At 33.2% G+C, this 26,376-nt stretch overlaps 2 protein-coding genes across 8 annotated transcripts in view; one reads left to right on the top strand and one right to left on the bottom strand.

Moving 5' to 3' along the window:
- LOC106076246 (uncharacterized) overlaps positions 1-26,376 on the bottom strand; it is a 94,870-nt gene that overhangs the window by 63,490 nt on the left and 5,004 nt on the right. The window contains exon 1 of one of the 2 annotated variants that reach the window (XM_056009917.1): positions 21,790-21,845. The exons of the other annotated variant lie outside the window; for it this stretch is intronic. The gene's annotated coding sequence lies outside the window, so the exon portion shown is untranslated. Of the gene's footprint in view, positions 1-21,789; positions 21,846-26,376 lie in introns of those variants that run through there. 2 annotated transcript variants of the gene reach the window in all.
- The window catches only part of LOC106053398 (uncharacterized), a 55,440-nt gene continuing 33,527 nt past the window's right edge, over positions 4,464-26,376 (top strand). For 5 of the 6 annotated variants that reach the window (XM_056009914.1, XM_056009912.1, XM_056009910.1 and 2 more), the window contains exons 1-3: positions 4,464-4,584; positions 4,734-4,797; positions 16,706-17,068. In XM_056009914.1, coding sequence (XP_055865889.1) covers positions 4,737-4,797; positions 16,706-17,068 — 424 coding nt within the window. In that variant the 5' untranslated portion in view covers positions 4,464-4,584; positions 4,734-4,736. The remainder of the gene's footprint in view (positions 4,585-4,733; positions 4,798-16,705; positions 17,069-26,376) is intronic. The other variant, XM_056009913.1, reaches the window with a different exon arrangement.

The raw sequence follows: 26,376 nt of genomic DNA, 5'->3' as shown, positions 1-26,376 counted from the left end.
TCATATGGAAAGATCTGAACATTGGTAGAGGATAGAACACAATATAAAAACATATACTTTAAAAAATCATCAAAATATGTATATCTAATTAAAGGATGTGACTAAAAAAAATGCAGACATATGTATTCACTAAAAAAAAAAACAATACTCAATATTTCCGCTGGGTTTCGAACCCAGGACAATCTGCGTGTTGGGTAGATGTCATAACCACTACACTACGGAAACACATATTTAAATGAACAATACATTTTAAACCTTTCCTTATGCTTTAAGTTTGATATAAAGTAGACTTTCATGTAAAACTTCCTAGATCTAGACCTAGTTTTAGCTCTAAATTTAGATTCAGTATCTAATTCTAAGCCTAAATCTAGAAATAAATCGAAGTCTCTAAGACTAGATCTAGAAATAGATCTCAGTCTCTAAGTCTAAAGTCTAGATCTAGAGTTAGATCTAAGTCTAAGTCAGTCTAAGTCTGTCTGTATCTGACTTAATTTAAGATCTAGTTCTAAATCTAAATCTAGATCTAGATATCTAGATTCAAGATCTAAGTCCAAGTCTAGATCTAGAAATTGATCACAGTCTCCAATTCTAGATCTAGATTAAGATCTAAGTCTCAATCTAAGTCTAGCTTCTATAATCTGTAATCTAGCTGGAATACCTTTAGGTCCAGAAGCTTTATTTGGTTTGGTGTTGGCTAATAGTTTTTGAATTCCATTTTCTTGTACTACTATATCTTCTATGTTGTCTACTTGGTTCAAATTCAGTAATATGTATTTGTCTTCTGGGGCTGAGAATGCTGATGCAAAGTATTAGTTTAGGATGTTTGCTTTAGTTTCATTATCATCATGTATTATGTTATGTTAATCTTTTAATGGCGCTAAGCCAGTTGTTTCCATTTTCTTAGACTTAATGTATGACCATAGATTTTTATTATAATGTTTAGATATTACAGTGTTTTTGTATTCACTCTGCAGCTGTCTGCTTACTTTTTGGGTTAAGTGTTTAATTTTTATATACTTTTTGTAAACTCTTTCTGCATTAGTTTCTATATAGGTTTTCCTTCTGTTTACAAAGCTTCTTTAGTCTATTATTAAACCAACATTTAATTATTTTATGTAGGGTCGTTTTAGTTGGTATATGATTTTCTATAATGCTTTTAAGATGGTTTTTAATGCAATTCCAGAGGTCATCGACTGGTTGGTTAATGTCTTTTTCTAATAAGAATTTCTTCTTGCTATTGAATCTACTATAGGCCTATCTAGACCAGTAATTATCTTCAACTCTGAAGGAACATCCGAAATATGTAAAACAAACAAACAAAAACTCATATAAATCTATATATATCTGGCCCATATTTATTGTAATTTAGATTCAGATTGTTGTCATGTGTATAGCTTATCTATATAATTTGTAAATCCACATGGTTCACTTTCAAAAATAAAAAAAAAAGTAGCCCTTGCATTAGAACTCTGAATTATCTAAATAATCATGATGTCCGATTGATTTTCATTTCCTTTTTTAGTTTTCGAGATATAAACGGGTCGGATGGACGGACAGACGGAAGGATAAACAGACAGACCAAACAAAACTAATAACGTTATTTCCCCTTTAGGGGGACGCTAATAATAATCTTAGGACCTAATTATTTTTTTATCTTTCAAAAATAATTAAATCTACATAAAGTATTTTAAAAACTTTAATTTTTTTTTTTTTTTTAAAGTTTTGAAACTTTGACATCTAAAAAATTTAAGCTACATAAAAGTCTCTGAGGTTGATCATGTTGAAGGAAAAAAGTGACTAAGTTGAATGTGTTGAAAGTTAAAATCAAAATGAAATCTTAAATTGAGAAGAACATATGAAAAGTAGTTAACTAAAAATGAATCTTTAAATTTTGATCAACATGTCATTGAGATACTTGCTCTGATGCAAGATTATAAATTTAAATGTTTCTCTATATATATATGGCAAATTTCTCACTACTTGATGGCTGAGATTGTAATAACAGCGCAGTAGCATTGGAAAAGAGATGTACAAATATTTTTATATTAAATTTATTACAATTTTAAATATTCTTTGAAGGAGTTTATTTTGGTTAATAATTTATGAATTTAACAAAAAAAATAAAACTTCATGTAATATTTGTATATTATGCAACCTTACCATTGTAAATTGCTACATAATGATAATGGAACTGATGACAAATACATGAAAGTGATGTCTCTATGGTGCAATTTAATAGCCCGAGAATTACAGTTTATATCCTATATTATCATGCAGACTTCTTTTTTAAGACAACGCATATGTCAAAAATTAGGCGTTTGGAATAGTTCTGCTTTATTTTTTAAAAAAATACAGCTTTGCAAATATAAAAAAAAGCCTTGTTTAAAACATTTTCTGCACAGAAAGAAGGTTCTGATTTTCAATTTATCAAATCAGCTCATAGAGTTTCAAGATTCAATAAGAACAAAAAAATGCCATTGAGCTGATTTGCTTTGTAGATCATTATGTCTAGAAATCTAAATAAATCTATGTAAAGTTTAGAAATATCTAAAATATGGTATAAAATATGTTCTTATTGCTATACTGATGTAACATTTTTAGCTCATTAAAGTTTAACTTATTTTAGAGTTTTAGTTAACCATCGCTATTTTTTTTATATGTACATCAAAATATTAAAATAAAATATTAAATCAAGTAACTTTTTCTTAAGATATATAAATTCTATGCATTCTGACATATATTGCATGCATGTAGCTTTTATAGTTTTTTTTTGTTACAAACTTTTGAAAATGCACATTTTTTTTTGTTTTTCACCTTCCTTTTTTGACAAGTTTTTTTTTTTTTTTAAAGGAGCTTGCTCTATGTGTGCACATTAATGTTTTTAGTAAGTTTTAATGTCTTTTAAATACACGAGTTTAGAAGGCAAAAAAAAAAGAGTTAAAAAAAATGTGCAACTTTCTTATTTTTATTATGTGTTTGAGCCATAGGCATAAATTTGGAATCTTCGGTCTAAGAGCAGCGAGTTCTATCCAAGTAAATAAAAAAAAAAAATAAGCTGCGTGACCACTTTAGAAAATAGGTTTTGGGTCCCTAATATTAAAAAAAGAATTATATATATATATATATATATATATATATATATATATATATATATATATATATATATATATATATATATATATATATATATATATATATATATATATATATGCAGTGAGAGCTGGGCAACTTACATGCATCAAGAACACAAATTAAATAGCTTCCTCCTACTCTGCCTGCGACACATAGTATGCATCTCCTGGAGGGATCGTGTCACCAACAAGGAAGTTTTGACACGGGCCAACAAGTACAGCATCTATGCTCGTCTTCAACAAGAGTAACACAAGACTGTACAAATATCTCTCCGCCGTATCAACTCTTGCACTGGCCTCTCCGTCTCGTTTCGGGCTTGCACTGGGTTCAACAGTCCAGGACCGACTTCACACACTAGGCTTGTTGTGTCGGACTCGATCGCAGATCAAGATCAAGACGCCAGTCGTCTCAACTGTACTTGACAGTACTCCGCACTGAACCGTCGTAATGCTCCGTACAGAACCACACCGTTGAATTGTGCTGTAGTCCCTACTGTCCTTCTAGAACAGGACAGAATGCCGATCGACGTTTCTAGGTGGTCAGATGACTACAACTCTCGTGACGCTACTGAGCTCTGTTCACGACGTCGATCCTTCCCGAACCATCATGTTGACACTCGTCTCGGCCGACCGTCGTAACTCGTCACGGTTGACCGCTCGTCTAGCGCTGGCCTGGGGCGATTAGCGTCGGCTGACAACACTCACACCACTACCCCCATCTGTGCCACCACCAGGTTTATTACTATTATTACTATTTATTTATTACTATTACTATTTATTATTATATATATATACGTCACCCTTAGTTCCCGAAAGAGAGAGAGAGAGACCTTTTTTTTTTGGCTGGGTAGCTGATTTTGTTGGTTCCCCGTTGTAAGGGTACGTAATTACATAGTTGTATTAAGTAGGCTGAGCGTTCCGTATGGGGGTCGCTATTGAAAGGTCTTTGGTGTAGCGACATCGCTAGGTCTAGGTTTTCTTTTCGTTTCAGGGTGTTAGACTTGCGCTATGGTAAAGAGTGTCGCCTTTCCGCCCTTGGAGCCGATCCTAGCTATCGTCGTTAGAGGTAAAGGAAGTTGTCGGTCTGTAGGGCGTTGCGAATCAATGTTGGACTGGAGCACCGTATTTTAAGTGCTGTAGCTATTGTAAATAGTTTTATTATGTGAGTGAGTGAGAAGATTAATGAGGAATGCAATATTTCCCGTGGCTACGCATCCTAATATGCGACCTACATATCTTGCCACATGTAGGGCATATATATAAATATATATATATATATATATATATATATACATCCTTTTTAATTACAAGTTACTACCATTAAAAGCTACTTGCAACCACTTATGCAGTACACATCGAAAATACACATCACTGTCATGATAATTGACATTTAGCTTATTTAAACATCAGTTATACTTTTATTTTGTTTTAGATGACTGGCTAGATCACGCTAGTAAGCTTTGAAATAAAGAAACACATATACACACAAACACACACACACGTACATATATATATATATATATATATATATATATATATATATATATATATATATATATGTGTGTGTGTGTGTGTTTTATAATTTATTTTTTTTTATTGAAGATCATGATTCTTAATAGTCTACTTTTTCTGTTTTTCTTTATGAATATGGATACTGTTTTTTCTGGTAAGACAATGCGTTTTTTAATTATTGTTTTAGTTTGTGTACTCACTTCATTATTAAGCTAAGAAAAAACTCACAAATTTCATAGTGCATAAATAAGCTCACCTAATATTACTTTTTGTAAGTACTAACATTAGAATAATAGCGTTATGAAACAGTAATATTTAATAGCTTACAAAGTAGTAATTTGCCTACGTGTAACTTTAATCTGTTCGTAAAAAAAAAAAAAAAGATTACATTGAGAGTAGCGTTGCCATACAAACTTAGAGGCCGTCTCATCGCATCCGCCTATTTGCACAGAATATTAAAAACATAATTTTGATTTTACTGACCGCTATGAAATAGATTTCTAAATTTTTAGGAAGAATGTTAAAGACTGAACTACAAAATGTCAACAACTACAAAAGATACTAAAAGAAAAGACGTGCTCGTGTCGAAAGTGTTAGTTTTGTTGTTTGACTAACGATTCCACAGGATAGGAAGATTTATTAACGTTATTATTATTACTACATTGTTAATATCCATATGTATTTGATGAGCTGATAGTTTTGAGAGAATTATTAAATCCTAGGTGTCACTTACAAAGGTCACATATCGAATAAGGAGATTAGAAATAAAAATTAATACAGCGATGGAACCCTACGAGGACCTGCTAACTACTGTCAAAAAACATAAAATCAAAGTCTATGGCCATTTATAATGTCCTCAGGACTCGCAAAGACTTTTCTTCAGGGAACAGTACCAAGAAGAAGATGATGAGGAAGTCAGAGAAAAAGATGGGAAGATAACATCAATGAATGAACGGGTTTTTAGCGAATAAAACTCTATGAAAGGCAAAGACAGGAATGGAGAAAGACGGTAGACAGATCTTCTGTGATGCTACTATGGTCCAACAGACTAAGGGTTTTGGTGAAGTTGAAGCTAAATATGAACCTAGCCAAACTGATGTTATTGAATAATTATCAAATTAAAATAGTCTCAACCATGGGCGTAGCCAGGATTTTTTTTCGGGGGGGGGGTGAAATCCACCCCCCCCCCCCGCGAAAAAAAAATTATATGTATTTATGTGTGTGTGTGTACATAATCTTTATTGCATTCTGACCCTTCATTCTTTCGGAAGACATTTATTGTGCCCTAGAATAGGTTCTTCCATGAGTTAGTGGAAAAATTCCCCGCCATTACTAGCAAGGGGGTCTGGGGGAAGCGCGGGGCGAAGCAACGCCGCCAAGCACTATTTCTGGTATTGAAAACCAACAAAATGCATATTCTGAGGTATCTACAGTGCATTTTCCTGCTATTAAAAAGTTCTATTTCAAAAACCTAATATGCTATTCTTACTGACTTAGACCCTCCCGCGCCGTTCGGCGCATTTGCTGTTAAGCTGTTTCCATAAAATTGTAGATTCCCCGCCATTACTAGCAAGGGGGTCTGGGGTAGCGCTAGGAGCTCCCCCAGCGCGGGGCGAAGCCCCGCCGCCAAGCGCTATTTCTGGTATTGAAAGCCAACAAAATGCATATTCTGAGGTATCTACACTGCATTTTCCTGCTATTAAAAAGTTTTATTTTAAAAACCTAATCTGCTATTCTTACTGACTTAGACCCTCCCGCGCCGTTCGGAACATTTGCCGTCAAGCTGTTTCCACAAAAATCTGTCACTGGTAATGTCTGAAGCCTCTTTCTACTTGATCTAAGGACCTCCATGAATGTGTGGCGACAAGTTGTACTAGGATGTCATCGCAACTTTTCTTATGCGTAATTCATTTTGTTGGAGAACATGTCCCGCAAACCTCATGCGACGCTCACAATCTTACTAAGGTGTCAACTCCCAGTTCGGCATAGGATTTCCTTGATTTAGACCCGATCTCTATAACTAACTCATAAGAGCTGTCTTAGCTATCTTTGTTGAGCCACATTTAGTGTTTTTCAGTTTTGGCAGATGACTATTCATTGCACTTTATTAATGGAGCCCCGCCACTGGTGAAATGTGTAACCTCTCTTGAATACGCTCTTGGAATAAAGTGAGTGTAGTTTGCTTTAGATTTTATATCGAAAGGGGAAGTTTTATCGTCAAAATCATCTGTTGGGGGGTTTAAACTAAAAAATCTCAGGATTTTTTTTATTTTTTTTAATTCCAAAACCTCATTTAGCTACGGTCATAGAATTTAGTAACTGTAGTTTGCTTTAGAATAATATTGAAGAAAAACGCTCTGTAGGGGGATTTTAAACTCAAAACCATCTGTAGGGGTTTTAAACTTTTAAAAAAAGCCATCTGTAGGAGAGGAATTTAAACTCTAAACCCTCTATTGTCTTGGCTACGCTCAAATAATTTTAGTGTTTTAGTGAGTAATTTGCTTTTTTTCTTACAATGAAGATGTATTTTTTAGCTTCAAACCTGTTTGCGGGGGTTTAAACTCAAAACCCCTTTTACTACACTCATAACATTTTGAGTGTTTAGTTTGTATTGTTTTTAATGTTGAAGAGGTATTTTTTTACCTTCAAACCCCGCTGAAGGGGTGTTTAAACTCAAAACTGAGTCAAAACCCATTTAGCTACGCTCATAACATTTTGAGTGCGTAATTTGCTTTTTTTTAATACCGGGTATTGAAGAGGCTTTTTTTTAGCTTTAAACCCTACTTAAAGGGGGGGGGGGGGAGGTAAACTTAAAACTTCTTTGGCTACGCTCATAGAATTTTGAGTGTGTAATTTGCTTTTTTTATATTGAAGAGGGGGTTTATCGTAAATTTTGGAGGGGGTTTTAAAATCAAAATCTTTCTTAACTGTGCTCTTGGAATTAAGGGATTGTCGTTTGAATTTTTTGTTTGTTTTGTTTTATAGAAGAGGGGGATTTAACTGCAAAAACCCCTGGTAGGGGTTTTTAAACTTAAACCCTCCTGGTAGGGTTTTTTAAAACTCGAACCCACTGGTAAGGGATTTTAAACTCAAAACCCCCTGGTAGGGTGTTTTAAACCGAAAACCCCTATGGCTGTGCTGGGGCAAGTGATGGTGTAGTATTATAATCTCAACTAAAATAAGCAAAATCAAAGCAAAAAATCAAGCACTAAATTCCGATCCACCCCTGCGGGGTCGGATTTCATTTCGGGGGGGGGGGGTTAACCTTAAGAACCCCCCTGGCTACGCCTATGCCCTATATTATAATTGGTAAATTATATCAGTAAAATTAAGGTTCAGAAAGTTTCTCCATCAGTTTGATGATTTTGTCGAGATGCAAGGAAACTGCCGACGTAGCTTTTTCTTTTGCGGACCACCTTGTATTACTCTCCTTTTTTAAACTTAGTAAACTCCCGTCTCCAGCTTCTTTCAGTTTGGCCTATCTCTGGGGTAAGTTGGAAAAACGTTATTAATTCATGTACAGTTTTCATAAAAGGTGACAATAGCTGAATCTATCTCATCAGAATAAAGAGATGACCGGGCTTAGAGAGTGATTATAACAGTTGCCTTTGGATTTATGTCTGAGACAGACAGACACTTATCGTGGCTGCGTTATCATAGGTTTGACCTCTGCACAAATAAAAGTTCAGTCCAATGTCTTTTTCGAATTTTCAGAACAAGTTCTTCATAATGTTGTCCATTAGGTTTCAAAATTTTAAAGTAAACAACAAATGACTCTTTCATTTTGAAATTATTAACATTCAAGTAACAAACTATTAGCGATACTGTACTTGATGAGAAACATCTGGGGGGGAATAAAGCATCAGAGAAAAGCAACAAACTTGCTTGACATTCCCAACAATTGATTTCCTAGCTTTTTTTTTTGCAAATCAAGATTGTTAACTCACTTTGAATTTCTGGTAACAAATATTATGTTTCCCCATTTTTGATTCTATGTATGTGTTGTTTCTTAACTTTATCAAATTTTGCAAGACATTTCAAAGATGCTTGTAAGTTTCCAGGACTTGTTGAATTCAGTTTTTTTGTTGTTGTGACCACGTAAGCTTGAGTTTTATTTGCTAAGTACTTAATAGTTGTTGTTAACGCTTCAGAATATTTCTCCAATATTGCTGATTTTTCAAAATGTTTTCATGAAACAAATGTGACAGTTCAACATTTTCTGCCTTAAGCTTTTCTTCTTCTAGCTTCCACTTCAAAAAAGCGTTTCTGTGGAGGACTCCTCCAAGTTCTTTCAGTCTCTCAGGTGTCTTCCATTTGGTGAAACCATCTCCTGGTTTACTCAATGCCTAGACTTCTTTTCTGATGTCTCAGAAAAACGAAAACATGCACACACAAAAAAAGACATCCCAAGTGTGGAGAGAAGAGAAGCCAAGATCGGTTGCTTATTTCTCCTGTTGGAAGCTTTCTAGTGAACCTTGATGTCATACTTCTTGATTTATTTTGGGTAAACTCTACTGGAAACAATACCGTTCATCTTTGTTTTGGAAAAATAAGCTATCCTTTAACACAATCTTTACTCGCAGATCCTCAGATAAAATTGCAGGCTCAATATATCCGAAGTCTTTGTACTTAAATATATATTCTTTCACTTCTGGAGAAAGTGATTTTGGAAGACCATCGCTTAACTCATCATCTGTATCACTTACTTCAGATGTTTTCTCTAACTGTCGTAAAAGGGTATTCCCCAATAATTTTTTCAGCACTACTTCTCTCATCAAGAGACATTTTCACTTCTATTGTATCTTTGTATGAATCATCTAAATAGTGATACTTTTCTTCGACACGTTCAAAGTCTCCTTTGTGTTCAGTGCTCTAATCAGAATACTTCTTAAATGATAAGGATGCTGAAAAACACTGCCCTATATAACAAGCTACTCTCTGAAAGTAACAAAGCACTAGTCAGCGCTATTCATGTTACTCCTTGAAATTGAGAATAACACCGCACGGAAAGTAATACTACTCTCTGTGGAATACATACAACAGGGTCACTGACTGATATAACAACGTGAAAAGCAAGATTACATGACAGTGATGTACTATTTAATTTATTTAAAAACAAATTTAGGACACTCATTTGGGGGCCTACCTTAGGTTGAGGCCCTGGGGGATAATAAAATTATCCCCCTCCTCCCCCCCTCCCACCCTAGCTACAACACTGCTGGTATGTAAACAATAGTATCACATTAAGAAATGAATCGGATATCAACAGCATAGTACACCATTTCTGGTAGCTAAAAAGGCTTACTATTCATGATCATAACATTGGCTTAGGTCTAGTAATTTTAAGATTAAACGTGTAAATTTATACGAGTTTAGTCTAGATATAGTAGATTCTATATCAAGATTCTAGATCTAGATCTAGCCTTAGATCTAGTTCTATATTTAGACTTAGATCTTGAGTCTAAATTTAAATATAAAACTAGGTCTAGATCTAGATATATATATGTCTAGTTTGTATGACAAATAACAATGGAGATATTAATTTTTATTTGCGAGGGGGAAGTCTTAAGTCATTTGTACACAATTGTAGCCATAGACATAAAAATACATTATGATTGTAGTTTAAAGTAGGTCAAGAATTATTTTTTTTTGTGTTGCCAATTTATCTAATTTTGTTAGAAGAATAAATCTTTTTTAGTTTCTCTTTATTACATGTAACATGTTGTAAATTTTGAATGTATTGATAAGGTTAATTATTATTTTTAAAAAATATAACTGTACGCTAAATGAATATATGGAGATGATGTGGCTGAGGAGTAAAACACTTGGAACCGGAAGTCCCGTGTTCGACTCCTGGTGAAGTCTCTAGGTGGACAACTTCGGAGGCCGATTTTTAGTTTGTGTTTTCTTGTTTCTCTTTAGAAATAAAAGTAAAAAATATCGTGTGAATATATAGTTTGTATGACAGATTTTTTAAACTTAGTAATATAATTTTAAAGAAAAAAAATCTCCAAAAAATCTAAAACAGTCTGCATAACTATGTTAAAAATATGGTACGTAGTTATATTCCTTACTAAATAATGTCCCGTGTTTGTTACTATAAACATTTAATAATTTTTTAAAATGGTATATTTGTATGAAAAAAAATGCTTGCATAGTTGATTTTAAAATATATTTTTGTTTGCTTTCAGAAGATAAATATGTAGCCATTGCATCAGAACGTTCAATTGTCAAAATATCATGATGTTTGATTTTCAATATATTTTCTAGTTTACGAGATCTAAACGGTACTGACGGACGGACCGCACAAAACTAATAGCGTCTATACACTTTTTGGGCGCAGCTAAAAAAACTATTGTCTATCAATAATAACACTTTTGATGCATAAAGTATAATATTAAATTTAAATTATTACATGAGGATTTCCAACAAGCTATTGTCATTAATGATATAATAATAATAAATTAAACTGTAATTGATAATGACATTTTTCTACTTTTGGCAAGAAATGTAAAATTAAATCTTAATATGTCTAGTGAGCGACTTAATACAATCAGTTAATATTAATATTTTTTTTAAAAATTATCTAGATAAATTTAACAACAACAAAAACAACACCAACAAAAAAGACATAATCAATAATAACCTTTTTTCAACTTTTTTTGACAAAAAATTAAATGTGAATATGTAAAACAATGGTTTTGCAACAATCTAGTATTCATTTAAGACCAGTTCCCTTTCAGACATTATGGTCTATAGAGCAGATGATGTTAAAGGTCATACGAGGTTTACAAGGGTTTCATGTGGCCAGTACAACGACCAACCTCCTTTACTTTTCCCCAACTAATGTCAGGTACCCATTAGAGCTGGGTGGACTCAGAGGTGCCAAAACATTCCAATATTAAAAATCCCTGGACCCCTTGTGTTGAAATCAAGTGTTTTACCGCTCCGCTCCTCACATTTAAGACTCATAAATAAAAATTAAGGCGTATGTATAGGTTCATCATAGCCATCACTACTGTCTGAACAATTTTGATGAATATTGTCATAAAATAAAATTTCCTTGGTTACTAACTGCAGCCGTGACGTATGTATGGTAGCATTAAAACAAACTTAAGACCCTCAACTCTATGAAAGTATTACTATTTCATGGATCTTTGCCATGTTTACCATGTTTAGACCGAAAGGATCTAGATCTATTTTTTTAAACTCTTTTTAGCACAGATATTTTTTTTAATTTGACACACGAAAATACAAAATATAGTCTATTGATTTTATCATTTAATAAAATTAAACTTTAAATTTGTTATCCAAAGCATTTTTACATAAATGTGTTCATTATATCTGCAAATTTCGACGTCCTGACGTACTTTAGAATCCAGATAGACATGTTTAAAAGAGACAAGAGGGAAAGGTCATGCATATGCAGAGCGAAGGCTCCACGCTTGCACATACATATAAGATTGCTAGGCCCAACTCTAAATCTTGGTCTAATTCTAAGATGACAGATCTACTTTATACTTTAACAAATGAATGTCTAAAATATATTTTATTTCTTTTATATTTAAATTAATTACCCTTCAAATGTGTCCTAAAATTTTTTTACATACATTTGTTTACCATGAGGGCCACTCTATATTCTTGATATCGTGCGCTTGTAAATATAGATCTATACACAAGTCATTGTTTTCATTAAGAAATTGATTTAGGTTGATTAGCTATTTATATTACACGAATTCATGCATTCACTTTACTTATAACATTATTATTTTCTTTAATCGTTTCTAATGCACTATATCAGTGACTACATCAACAGTATGCAAGTTAAGACCCGTGGGCAGCGGGTAATATCTCGTTAGTGTTTTTTAATAAAAAAAATACCCATAGTGAGACTTTGACATTTTAGTAACAGAATGAAATTTAATTATAATCAGTTTTTAAAAATCAATGACCATCCTTTTTAAGATTAAAAAATTAAAAATGTAGAATTACCATTTATTAAATTTTTCGACCTTTTGAAAATTACAATTAAAAAAAAAATCCGGAACAACCTACTAAAGATAATAAAATAGTAGCGATGTTAAATAAATGACGGACAGATTGACATACAGATTACAAGGGCCGATAAAAACTCCTATTTTAATGTAAGAAATATAAAGACAAAAATTGTCATTTTGGGGTGTTATTCAATATGATAAATGCCAATCTTACACGCAATATATAAAAATGGCATTATGCATTAGCCGTAATAGTGTAATCTGGTGAACGAATCTTCTCACGCTTCAAACTAATGAAGAATTACTTGAGGTCAACATTTCTCAAAGATAGATTGAAACATTGGTAATTCTTGCTATTGAGCGTGATCTATGTAGGAAACAGAATTATTATGATATACTGTATGACTTCGCTACACGCCAGACTCGTAAAGTATTTCTGTGCGTAGTAAAGAATGAATAAAATGCTAGACGAATTAATTTTCTAATACAAACTCTTAAATTTCACTTATTGTCCGCTTCCCTACTCAAACTTGGCCCCGCGAAATCCGTTTTGCATAGGGCCCCACAATGGTTAAGTACGGCCCTGATATTTACATATATCTACATAGTAGATTACTTAATCTCTTTCCATGACTTTTCTAAGTCACAATGGTTAAGTCCGGCGCTGCTTTTTAGTGTTTGTAAAATGTTTGTTTGTAAAATGTTTTACAATTTTTCGAATGTTCCGTTAAAGTTAAAGATAGTTTACTTTCTAGTCCAAACCTTCCACAGAACAAAGGGGGATGGGAGCGGGCAGGGTTTGATAAATTTAAACGACAGTCCAGCGCTCAGGCAGCCATCCGTAGTGTGGACACTACTCTTGTGTTTTCTCGTGGACTATCCGCAGAAATAAGAGAGTGATCTTTCCTTTACTTCTTGTTTAAACTTTTGAGGGAAGAAGAGAATTATATATATAGATTTTCGACCACCGTTTTAGAATTTAACTGAAAAATTTGAATGCAGCCACAACTTTGTTGTGTCTACAGGGGCGTAGCTATAAATTTTCCATGGTTTGGGGGACAGGGGGCATGACCTCTTTGGGGGCCCCTGCCTTTTTGTTTTGTATTTAATTTAATTAATTAAAAAACACTCATTTGGGGCCCCCTCTCAAGTGGGGGTCAGAGGGGATTTTTAAATTCTTACCGCTTCCCCCCACCCTTGCCACCTCACTGTGTGCCTCCTATGTTGACATTCTTTTTCACTAAAGACATAATTTTGTAAATCTATTTTTTTCTTTCAACTCAATTTGAACATCAGTAACAGATGTTTAATAATTGTCTTTTTTTTTTAATTTTAGAAGCGAATCGTAATCTCTTCATAGAGCATTGTTATGTGACTTGCATAGATATCGGTGTCCTTAGGCAGTATTTCATTTGTCAAAAACAAGTTATGTGAGATTGTAAAACTTTTTAATATAGATATAATATCTCGATAAAAGAAAAAATGATATAATCAATGAAAGTCAATCTCTTTCCTAGCAAAAAAAGTCGGAGGTTCGTTTAATTCATTTGCGTTAGATGCCAACCATGTAAAACCATTTTTTTTTTGCAAACCATTGAATCTTCCTGTTTCTCAAATTGTATTTAAGAGCTTAACAAAACGAGCAATAGTAAACCCCTTTCGAAATCCAGTTAACATCAGTTTACTACAAGAGTCTTTGAACACAAAACTGTTGAAAGTTGAGGTTATTTTCTGCATGGGTTTGTATTTTATTTACAATTTTTATAATAAGAATCAAATAGAAATGAAATAGCTGGCTAAACTTTTTCACAAGGGGAATAGTGTTATTTTATTCCATATTACTTATGAAGTCATTATAGCGTCCAACCACTTGTTTCCCAATATGTCGTCATAAAAATCATAACTAGACAATTTTGAAATAATATTTCATTACTAACAGAAAAAACGTCTTTTTGTGTAACATATAAATTTGATAAAAAAATAATTTAATTTTTAATCAATTTTCAAACAATATCATAAGACTTTAAAAAAGCTATGCATTTTTTTTTTCTAAGTGGGCACTAAAACATATCCTGCTTTGCGTTTTTAATTTTTTTTTAAATATTGTTTTAATAGTACATTTTATAATTGTTCATGAATATTCTTAAATTATTTTTCGGATATTGCTATATGTTAGTGAAGCCAACTTGGTTTCATAGCCTTATATGAAAATGCCGTATCTCAAAGTAGAAAATATTTTTCATCTAGTAGCAAGTCACTAAAAAATATATGAGATTGTCATTTACATACAAGCGAGTTTTCGTAACACTTTATCAATGTTTTTTGTTTAAAAAAAGGTTAAATTATTCTATTTTAATGTTAGCTTTAACGTTTTTTAAATTAACATTTATATATCAATATATTAACATATGTAGATAAAATACACTATAATCTAAAACCTACTTAGTTTATCAAGTGCGCACAAGATCTAAAGATACTAGTTACCCTCCAATTACAGCAAATAGTAAGTATTTAAAAAATAGAAAATGGGATTCCCGAACTAAAATTCTAACACTCTTTTTATTCTTAAATTAGAAGCAAGCTAACTATTATTTGTCTTTAATTTGTTAGCCAGCGTTAATTTAGAAGAATTTAAAAATTAGTTTCGTTTCAGTGCACCTATAGTTTCTTCTTTTACCCTTTATGCCCAGCGCTCCCTTATCACCCCTTTTTGTGCCAATCGCCCTCATACCGCCCCTTTGACTCCTAGCTCCCCCCAAAATATCGAAAACGTCCCCCAGGGGGCGATAGCGCCCCCGTAGAAGACCACCAATTTTAACACAATTTTACAATAGCATTTAATAAATACAGGCGTGAGTTTCTTTCTTTGTCTGAATGTTACGAAATATTGCCGATAAGAATAATCTTTGTTTACTTTAAACTTTTTTGAATAACATTTAGAGATAATTTTTCTTTCGCATCTTCATCATAAGTGATAAGAATCAGAATTTTCAATAATTTCTATAGATATTTACAATTATTTAAATTTTAATATATTGGCATTTTATATGAATATTTTGTGGGCACACCAGATTTCTATAGGAGGACCGAGACCGTAATTTGCACACCCTTGCTTTATAGAAATAATTGACAAATATAATATAGTACAAGTATAAACAAATTCTTTATAACAACTCTATAATGACTGCTTACAATTACTGGCTTCTATTAACTTCTTATATATAATGACTACAAAAACTGCTCTTACTAAATGATTAACTGAATAGCTCAAGGTTAAAAGCGTTCATCGTCAGATACATGAGTTAAAATTACACCTGTAATATAAAAAAAAGATATCTACTTTATGATATCAACTTTGAGGTGGTGACAGGGTTGTCCTTTTTAAAAATTAATGCAGTTACAAAAGCAATCAAGGTAATATTTAGACAAATAACTCCTTCTTTCTACCCACTTAACTACTTGAGATAAGTGATACAATAACTGCGTTTTGAGAAAGCTAAAATCATTAAATTCTTAAATACAATATTTTTTAACAATCAAACATTTTTAGGGAATCAAGAATCAAAATTAACACATATTTAAAATCGGCTTTAAAGGTCATACCTAATATTTAACAGTTTATGTATATCTTTTGGAGAGCAATTAATAGCAAAACGACCGACTTGAAAACTTACTTTTTTGCGAAATAATATCTTAAGACTAAATTTGGCTTACGTTCCAAACCCAGCTGAGAAAGGAGGAGGTTTGGGCATAGGGCTATTTACATTACCCTGTAGACCAACGGATATATATATATATATATATATATATATATATATATATATATATATATATATATATATATATATAAGAATTAAAAAATCATTTTTTTCCAGGTTCGGCGAACAAAACAATTGCTTAAAATATTTGTAATCATACATATTATTATTTTAGTCGAATTTTAGTAATTTTATAATTAAATGAATGTTAAAAAGTAATTACTAATAATTAATACAATTTTGCGTTATTTAAGCTTTTTTTATTTTAAAAATATTTTTAAAAATGTTTTTCTTGTTTGTCTTTTAGATTCATTTTTCTTAGAGTGTCCTCCTGTACAAGAGAATGCTGAGTTAATCATCAAAACATCTGTGAGTGGAAATAAAGTCAACAAAGATTCGAAAATGATTTTTAAATTTTTTACAAATGATTCTAAAATATATTCCTGCACTGTGGAGCATCAACAAATTAATTGCATTTATGAAAACAGAAAAATCCCTAATACTATCATCTCTAATACACGTAATATTAGTGAGGATTACTACAACATTTCTATAATACTATCTTCAAAAATCGGTTGGAGAAATATATTACACAAGAGTTCATCAATACAAAAATGGAGTGTGCAATTAGAACCTGATTCATATAAAGAATGTGACATTAAATTCTATGGTAGGTAGAATTAATTCATCTTTAACCAAAAAAAAAAAAAGACAATTGATAGAGCGATTATTTTACTCTTTATAACTAATTACTGTTAGATTGTTTAAAAAATGAACATTTTTAAGTCCCTACAGCGAATGTAAAAATCTACTATAATTTACAATATTCTGTCAGCCATTTTCATAGACTAAGAAGGTAATGTAAAACATTTTCTTGATTATATATATTTTTTAAACTCTTGAATAAATAAGGCCTACATGTGAAATACCCGTTCAAGATATATACTTTCCCATTCTGTAGTGAAATTTAAATTAATATTTTTCTTCATTGAAAGTTATAATGGCGAAACTAAATTTTGTCCAAAGTGGTTACGAGCTAGTATCTTATCTTATATAATACAGACGTTACTTCAAAAAAGAAGATGATTACGTCCTACGCGTCATGCATTTAGTCATGCATATTAACCAATGACTTAAATTCTGCCAAGTCACTGGTTTTCCTGGCTAGCTCAGGCAACCCATTCCATGCTCTAATAGCACTAGGGAAGAAGGAGTATTTGTACAAATTTGTCCTAGCATATGGGACGAGGAATGTGCCTTTATCTTTGTGTCTTTCAGAGTATTTTATTAAATTTTGTTTTTGTATTTGAAGATTATGGTTCAGTGTTTTATGTATGATTGCTACTTTACTTTTGAGCCTTCTGTCCTGAACGCTTTCTAAATTTAGTGATTTTACTAAAGGTGTTACTCTAGTCAAATGTGAATATTCATTTGTTATGAATCTCACTGCTCTATTTTGTGTCTGTTCTAGTTTCTTAATGTTTTCTTGAGTTGAGGGGTCCCAAACAGAGGATGCATATTCTATTATTGGCCTAACCAAGGTTAAATAACATTTTAGTTTTATGTTCTTATTTGATTTATAGAAATTTCTTTTAATAAATCCTAATGCTTTGTTTGATTTTTTTGTAGTTTCATCAATATGTGGATTCCATGATAGTTTTTCATTTATTATAACACCTAGGTATTTTGCGTTTTTAGTCTGTGTTACTGGTTTGCCATGAATAAGATAAGTGGAATTAATTTGTTTTAGTTTTTTTGTTACTCTTAACAACTGACATTTTTCTGGGTGGAAAGACATGCTCCAATTTGATTCCCATTTCTGTAATTCATCTAATTCTCTTTGTAAAATATCTGTGTCTTGTGTTGTTTTTATTGTTCTATATATTATGCAATCGTCTGCAAATAATCTGACTTTTGTTCCTGAACTAATGCAATTTGGTAAATCATTTATGTAAATTAAAAATAGTAGTGGACCCAAGACTGTTCCTTGAGGTACACCTGAGTTTACTGTTATCGGTGTTGATTTAGAGCCATTTATTATTACAGTTTGTTCTCTCCCTATCAGAAAGTCTTTAATCCACTGATGCAGTGGACCATTAATGCCGAAATATTTTAATTTTTTAAGCAAACTATGGTGGTGAACTTTGTCAAAAGCCTTGTAAAAATCTAGTAAGATAGCATCTATTTGTTCACTATTATCTAAACCTTTTGAAAAATCATCAATTAGTCCTATTAGTTGTGTTTCACATGATCTATATTTCCTAAAGCCATGTTGGTATGGTGTGAGGACATTATGTTTGTCTAAGTGGTTTATGATGTTGCTACATATTATGTGTTCTAGGATTTTACATGTGATGCTGGTAAGTGATACTGGTCTGTAGTTTCCTGGGTCAGATTTTTCTCCTTTTTTAAATAGGGGGGTGACATTAGCTTCTTTCCAGTCCTTTGGTACTCTGCCCTGGTTAAGTGAAGCCTGAAAGAGTATTTTGAACACTGGGGCTAGCTCATTACTTAGTTCTTTGAGTAATCTAGCTGGAATACCATCAGGTCCAGAAGCTTTATTTGGTTTGGTGTTGGCTAATAGTTTTTGAATTCCATTTTCTTGTACTACTATATCTTCTATGTTGTCTACTTGGTTCAAATTCAGTAATATGTCTTTGTCTCCTGGGGCTGAGAATGCTGATGCAAAGTATTTGTTTAGAATGTTTGCTTTAGTTTCATTATCATTATGTATTATGTTATGTTCATCTTTTAATGGCGCTACGCCTGTTGTTTCCATTTTCTTAGACTTAATGTATGACCATAGGTTTTTGTTGTTGTCTTTAGATATTACATTGTTTATGTATTCACTCTGCAGCTGTCTGCTTACTTTTTGGGTTAAGTGTTTAATTTTTATATACTTTTTGTAAACTCTTTCTGCATTAGTTTCTTTAAATTTTCTATATAGGTTTTCCTTCTGTTTACAAAGCTTCTTTAGTCTATTATTAAACCAGCATTTATTTATTTTGTTTGATGTGTATTTAGTTGGTATTTGATTTTCTATAATGCTTTTAAGATGGTTTTTAATGAAATTCCAGAGGTCATCGACTGGTTGGTTAATGTCTTTTTCTAATAAGAATGTTTGTTGAAAGTTTAATGCAGCTTGGTGTAGTTGTGTTAGGTTACATTTATTCCAGAGTAAGATTTTTCTTTTGGGTTTTGTATTTGCTACTGCTTTTATCTGACTGTGTATTTTTATGATCTCATGGTCTGATAGACCAGGGATAATATCATAATCAACTACTAATCCAGGTCTGTTGGTTAAGAAGAGATCTAATGTGTTGTTTAATCTAGTTGGCTTTTTAATGATTTGATCTAAACTTAGGTTGTGTAAAGTTTCTATGAAAAGCTCATTTATGTCCTTAAGGTTTTGGTGTTTATCTATGGTTAGTGTTTTCCAATTTATATCAGGTAGGTTGAAATCACCCATAATCCAAAAAACTGCATTTTTATTTGTCTCTTTAAGTGTCGTAATCTGATTACATAGTTCCTGCATGTATTCTAAACTAGAATTTGGTGGTCTGTAAATGCTGCCTATTATTAGGGATGTTGAGGTGGTATTAATTTTACAAAATGTTGATTCTATATTTTTTGAGTTAGGTAAGGTAATTTCTTCTGCTATAAGAGTGTTTTTTATTGCTAAAAGAACTCCTCCATGATTATCAGCCCTATCTTTTCTAAAAATTTCATAATTACTATTGAAAATTTCTGCATTATAAATTTCAGGATGTAGCCAAGTTTCTGTGCCTGCAATTATGTCTGGTTTCTCACATTCTAATAAAATTTCTAAGTCTGCTGTTTTGTTCCTAATGCTTTGAAAATTTATTACTAAGGTTTTAAGGTATTTTGGTGTTACTTCTTTAGTAGGTTTGTTTAGTGAGGCTGTTGTATTAATTTTAGTAGATTTAGGTTTAACAGGAGTGGATCTGGCTAGTGGTTGGTGGGTTTGGTTTGGGATGGTGTTTAGGATGTTGTATGGGTTAGAAGTGTCTGCATCAAAGGAATCAAACAGTCCTGATGTAAACTGAGGTAACCCACACGGTACACAGTGCGGGTTTGCATCTTTGTTGCCTAAGGCATAATACACAGGTGTATTCATATGGAGACATGATGCATGGTACCATTCATCGCAGGTGTCACATTGAATGGCTTTATGTTTCATGGTGCATACTTTTTTGCAGATGTTGCATCTATCTTTAGATCTAGGCCCTGGATTTGACTCTACATCTCGTGCTATTAATATTAACAGTGATAGGTATTTATTTCTGCTGTGTCTGATTGAGAACTTCCATTTGTGATGGGTAATCTTCTTTAGTGTTATGGATGTGTATGTTAGGTTATTTTTTAAGTTGCTTTGATCTAAAGTGTGATGATTGATTATGACTGTTGTTTCTTTTTTAAGTTTAGTGTTGACTAAGGTAGATCTGGTTCTGTGTTCAGCTAGTATGTATTTAGTAATTATTAGGATAAATAGCCAGAGCAATTTCATGATGACTTGTTGATTTTAGTTTTTAAAGGGGTCTAGTCTAAATCTAGTTTAAGGTTTTCAATGCCTAATTTATGTCTAAATCTAAATTGAAAGCTAATTTACAATGACAATTAAATCAAATGAAATGGTTTATTAAATTCAAAATATGGACCTAGACTAGATCTAATTCTAGATCAATATATTTACGTGTATAATTAACTATATAGAATATTACTATTAGTTATTATTAGTAGTATTAGTAGATGATTAGTAGATCTAAAGCCTTAATTAAAGTCTAAGTCTAACACTAAAACTAGACTCTAGACTGACTTGACTAGGTCTAGATTCTAGATTTCTAGATCTAGTCCTAAGGGCTAAGCTAAGAGTTGTTAATTTGAATTAATTAGTATGAAAAAAAAAATGCTGAATTAAGTTAAATATATAATTTAAAGATATTAGTTTATTAGTTAAATAGCTTTTATAGTAATTATATTTCCTACTATATATAAATGTTGCATTTCTAGAAAAATTATTAGGGCCGTTTTCGATAATCGCGTTTAACCACCCACGCTTTAGAGTTTTTTCCTTAACTTAACAATTGTATTGTAAAAGTACATACTCGTCTTTCCTTTATATTAGTAGCCTTCTAGACAAAACAAGTCTATGTGTATTTTGCCAACTCGGATTCGAGCTACATATCTAAATTTTTAATGCAATTTTAATGTTTCCAATTAAGCAAAAGAAAATCACCTACATCTACTAAATGACAAAATACTAATTAAATTAAAAAAAAACAGGTTCTTAATTACAATATTATTTAACCCCACCTCCGCTATATAGATGTAATAAAACGGGACACCAGATCAAAGAACATTTATACTGACCATTGGGAAGACATAGCTCTAGACCGCACCAGATCGAAAGAACATGGGCCTCAGCTCTGGAAGAAAAAAAGTACAATTAAAATAATGGCCACCGAACCAAAAGCCACCTAAAACCTGCGACATTTGTGGACATGAGTGTCTCTCAAAAAAAGGGCTCCACAGTCACAAGAGGAAGTGTGCGAGATGAACCATAATCGTTCTACTACTGAAGGAGGCCAACAAATATATATATATAAATTGTTACAAATGACCAGTGACAGGAAGAGGTTAACGTGTGACCCCGACGAGATAACACAGCAGCGGGTGTTCCCTGGAATGTACATGTATAAACAGAGACAGGATGTGACGTGTCCTTACATGTTATTCCAAATGGTACTAGCAATGTCCAGTGACAGATAGAGGTCACAACTTGTGACCCCGGCAAGATGACACTGCAGCCGATGTTTTCTGGAATCTACATGTATAAACAAAGACAGGATGTGACTTTTCCTCACGTGTTATTCCAGAGGATATTAGCCGTGTTTGTGCAACTTTGGACAAGCGATTAGGGACTCTATATAAGCCAGAGAGTTAATGTGAAAGTCAGTCGTGAGTGAGTCGTCGGTACTGTTGTCTACTGTGCGAGACAGTAGAAGAGAGATGTGTACGACTCGATGCAAGTTAACTAGGGTAGAGTTAACTGGAGTGGACTACTGTCGTTAAATGTCTATACATCGAACTACAGTGGACTTGAGCCGTTACAGTCGATACAGTCGATGTAAGACGTGTACGGACTTGGTTCTGCTTTGGAAGACCTGGAGCGACACTGGGAAGTGTGTCGTTGGTCTGTTCTGTGGAATACGGCTCGATGCAAGTTGAGAAGAGATGAATTGCTACGAAGTAAAGAGATGAATTGCAACGAAGTGAAGAGATGAATTGCAACGAAGTATAGCTAACTGTAAACTGACAGATATTGTACAGTCTTCTACGCTATATGTTACAGTAACGAATTGTTAGAGTTAATAGTCATTAAAGTGTTATATGAAACTGAAAGTTTAGTCGTCAAGTTCTTTGCTGTGTTTTTATTTGTGTGCCAACTAATACTTCTAGCCAGAAGATTCAGAAATACGTAACAATATATATATATATATATATATATATATATATATATATATATATGAGAATAAAAAAATGTTCGGCGAAATAAAAAACAAAAAAAAAATTAATTTCAAGGCCCTTCTCCTGACAGCTAGAGGGACTGGATGAGAGTTGTAAGCTCCCCCAGTGAGGTCCGGGGCGAAGCCCTTATTTCAAAAGCGTTTTCTTGCATCCTTCACTGCAGAATAGCATTTTTCATTTACAGGCCTTTACTGCATTGCAAATAAAACCGATTTTTCCTTGAAAAGATAAGATATTTAGATTAGGGTTTTGAGGATCTAAACCGAAAAAAAAAATAAAAAAAAACAGCCATGTTGAGGCCCTTCTCTTTACAGCTAAGGTGACTGGGTGAGCTCTCTAAGCTCATCAGTGTGGTCAGTGGAGTAGCCCCGACGCCAAAAGCGTTTTCTTCTAGTCTTCATTGCACGAAAAGGACCTTTGAATAATGTTTTGCTTGATAAATATTTTAATATGAATTTATTGCCCTTACTTCATTGAAAATGAAACAGATTTTTTCCTTAAAAAGATAAGATATCAAACATATTTTAAGGCTTTGAGGATCACCATCGAAAAAAAAAATCGAAAAATAATACTTTTTAAAGAAAGCTCATTTGTAAGTGGTACATTTTGTTAAATAGGCATGTTTGTAGCTTTGTTAAGTTACAGAACTATAATTCAAAGCTCTTAACAAAAAATTCGGAATTGGGAGGAGAAATTAAGTGGATCAGTTAAATTCTACTCCAAAGTTTTAGAATTTTTAGGATTCAAGTATATATTGTGAGATAAAGTCCCAATTTTTTATACGAAAGAAAGAATATCACTATGAGGTTGGAGAAAGATAATTAGGAAAAAAATTATTAGGTTCAGAACTCATCTTAATTGTTACTCTTATAATGAACAATTTCGTATGGATTCTAAATTTTCAAAGGCGATCGAATATGTATCGTCCTTCCACCTGGTGCGACATTTTTTTTTTCATTTTATATTTACTTATGATAAAATTTGAGATCACAGTGTGTGTGCGACCAGGAACGCCGCCATGGTTGTGGCTGCCTGCGTGCGAAATTTTAAAATAACAAATTTTAATATTTGTAAAAAGTTCTTCGTTGAGATAGAATTGAAGATGTGGAGGGTTGCAGCCTAAGTGGTCTGATTTCGGGGCGGGGCCTCCGCAGATTATGGCGTTTATATCTTCAACTCCTTTTTTTTTGTAGTAAGATGGGAGAATATAAAAATCGGCAAAAGTGATGTGTTTTCTTTCAGAACGCAATTTTCATCCTAGTAAAAAAAATCGATGGTCATATCAGTCATATAATAGAGGCAACTAGGGGACATTGTACATCTCTATCTCGGACCATTTTTTTCCACACCAAAGTCGACGCAACAATAAAGTTCAATAGTCGGAAGAGATTCAACAATTCTGAAACAAGAAAATCTATTAGAATCACAATAGCGAAGACGTTTTCAAATGTTTTGTTTAAAAAATCTTGACTCATATCGTTGTATACATCGCTCGCGAAAATGATCTAAATTTGACAATATCTTATTTAGAAAGAAAACTACATCTCTACGAAACTACCCGATCGTAACTTCTTTTCATGTGAGTAAAGATTCATGACTATCACTAGGACCTTTCTATGATCAACACTGACCACTTAAGTCTTTCCTACAGACAGCCTATTTTCAGTTCCTCTCGCTGTTTAAACTAATTTCGTGATGATCGCTTCGCCATTTCCTTCAACCTTTCCCCCATATATTAAAGTAGTGGAATCTCGAGTAAGCATATTGTAAAGTGTCATTTGCCATGTTTAACGACAACTCGAATGCTTGCATAAAATCCAAACCAAGGATACACTCGTCAGTCACATTGGCGACAAGGAAATCATGATTGAATGGTTGGGTTTGAATTTCGAATTTTAGTCTAACCTGTCCTAACACTGTTATTAGTTTACCGCTTTATGTTTTCAGTGTATAACCTTTCATTTGTGTCATTTCATGATTTCCAATATAATCGGGTTGAATTATTGACGGAGATGCCCCAGTATCCAAAAGAAAAGCACAAAATCAGCCTCGGATTTTTCTTGTACCTTTAAAATTATTTTTCTTTCCAACACTTTGACAGAAAAGACCATTTTTTGGAGCTCCTGTATACCGTGCTGCCTGTTTCCGCTCCTTGAAACCGGCAGACATTAGTTTTCCCGGTTGCCGTTCAGCCTTTCTTGTGATTGGCGTCCACGACCCAGAAAACACACTGGTACAATCCCTTTGCATATGACCAAAGTGTTGCAAGTCAGGCAGCGAAAGGGTGTTTTATTTTGTCTGATACAGAGTTGCTGTTTGTTCCTAGTTCTTCCACCACCCTTTTGACCAGCCGCGCAAGATCATCCTACTGAGGTTGTCCTTCGTCTATAGCCTCCCCCACTAGTCTTTGTACCAGCCCCCAATTCATTTATCGTCCGGCTGTAATGCGTGGCCCTCGCTGAATCTCTGACCGATTTTTTGGACATAGCATACATTAGGGCTTAACTTACTTTGCGTTTTCCGCTGATTCGGATGACCTTCTTAAGTTCCGCATGTCGCACGCAATCTAAGAAGGCATCTGTAACAATAACATCCCAAAATTATGGTGTTGTTAATGGATAAGCCAGGCGGGCAAGACGCCCAATGTCTGCCATTAAATCCTATAGTGTCTCACCTCTTCTTTGCTGTCGGAATTTCAATTGTATTCTAAAAACTTCATGTAAGTGTTCGTCGCCGTATCGCAGTTCCATCGTTTTGACCATGGCATCGAAGTCGGTCTGGTCCTTCATTGTCTGTAACAATGCGGCTACCTTGCTTCTGAGTGCCAATACCAAACCAGTTGCTTTCTCTGCCTTAGTATTTCATTAGTTGACTTTGGCCGCCGCTTCAAAATGCAATCGGAACACCGACCACTAAACAAAACCGTCAAACCACCGGCGGCTTAGTCTTCACAGTCACTTCATTCACAGTGGCCCCAGCATCTTGTTTCTTTTTCAGCTCCGCCTTCCTTTCACTACGTAGTAGTTGCATTTTAGAATCTAAATCCCCTACCATTTGTGACCTTAGCCCAGTTATCTCATTTCTTAATTGTTGTTTGGAATCGTCTATATCCTTCTTCAATTCAGACACACATAATTTTAAAGAGATCAGGTAATTACCTATTTCTTTTGTACTTTCATTCTTTTAATGATTTAATAATTTCATTCTTTAAGTTTTCTATGCCTTTATTTATAATGCCTTGTTCTTGTATCATTTTCCAAAGCTCCATCATAGTCAGTTCTATTTCAAACACATAGGTCACCGGGTCCTGTTATTCCTCTATCATGCTTTGCCTAAGACTCTACTTAAGTGCCTAATTGTAGCCGCTCACCTTCAGCTCCCTCCCTTTGAGTTCCTGTAATGACAGTTGACTAAGTGTTTTCTTAGACG

This window comes from Biomphalaria glabrata, chromosome 14, assembly GCF_947242115.1.
Source record: "Biomphalaria glabrata chromosome 14, xgBioGlab47.1, whole genome shotgun sequence".
In the NCBI taxonomy this organism is placed as follows: Eukaryota; Metazoa; Mollusca; class Gastropoda; family Planorbidae; genus Biomphalaria; species Biomphalaria glabrata.
This window is presented reverse-complemented; position numbering and strand designations above follow the sequence as displayed.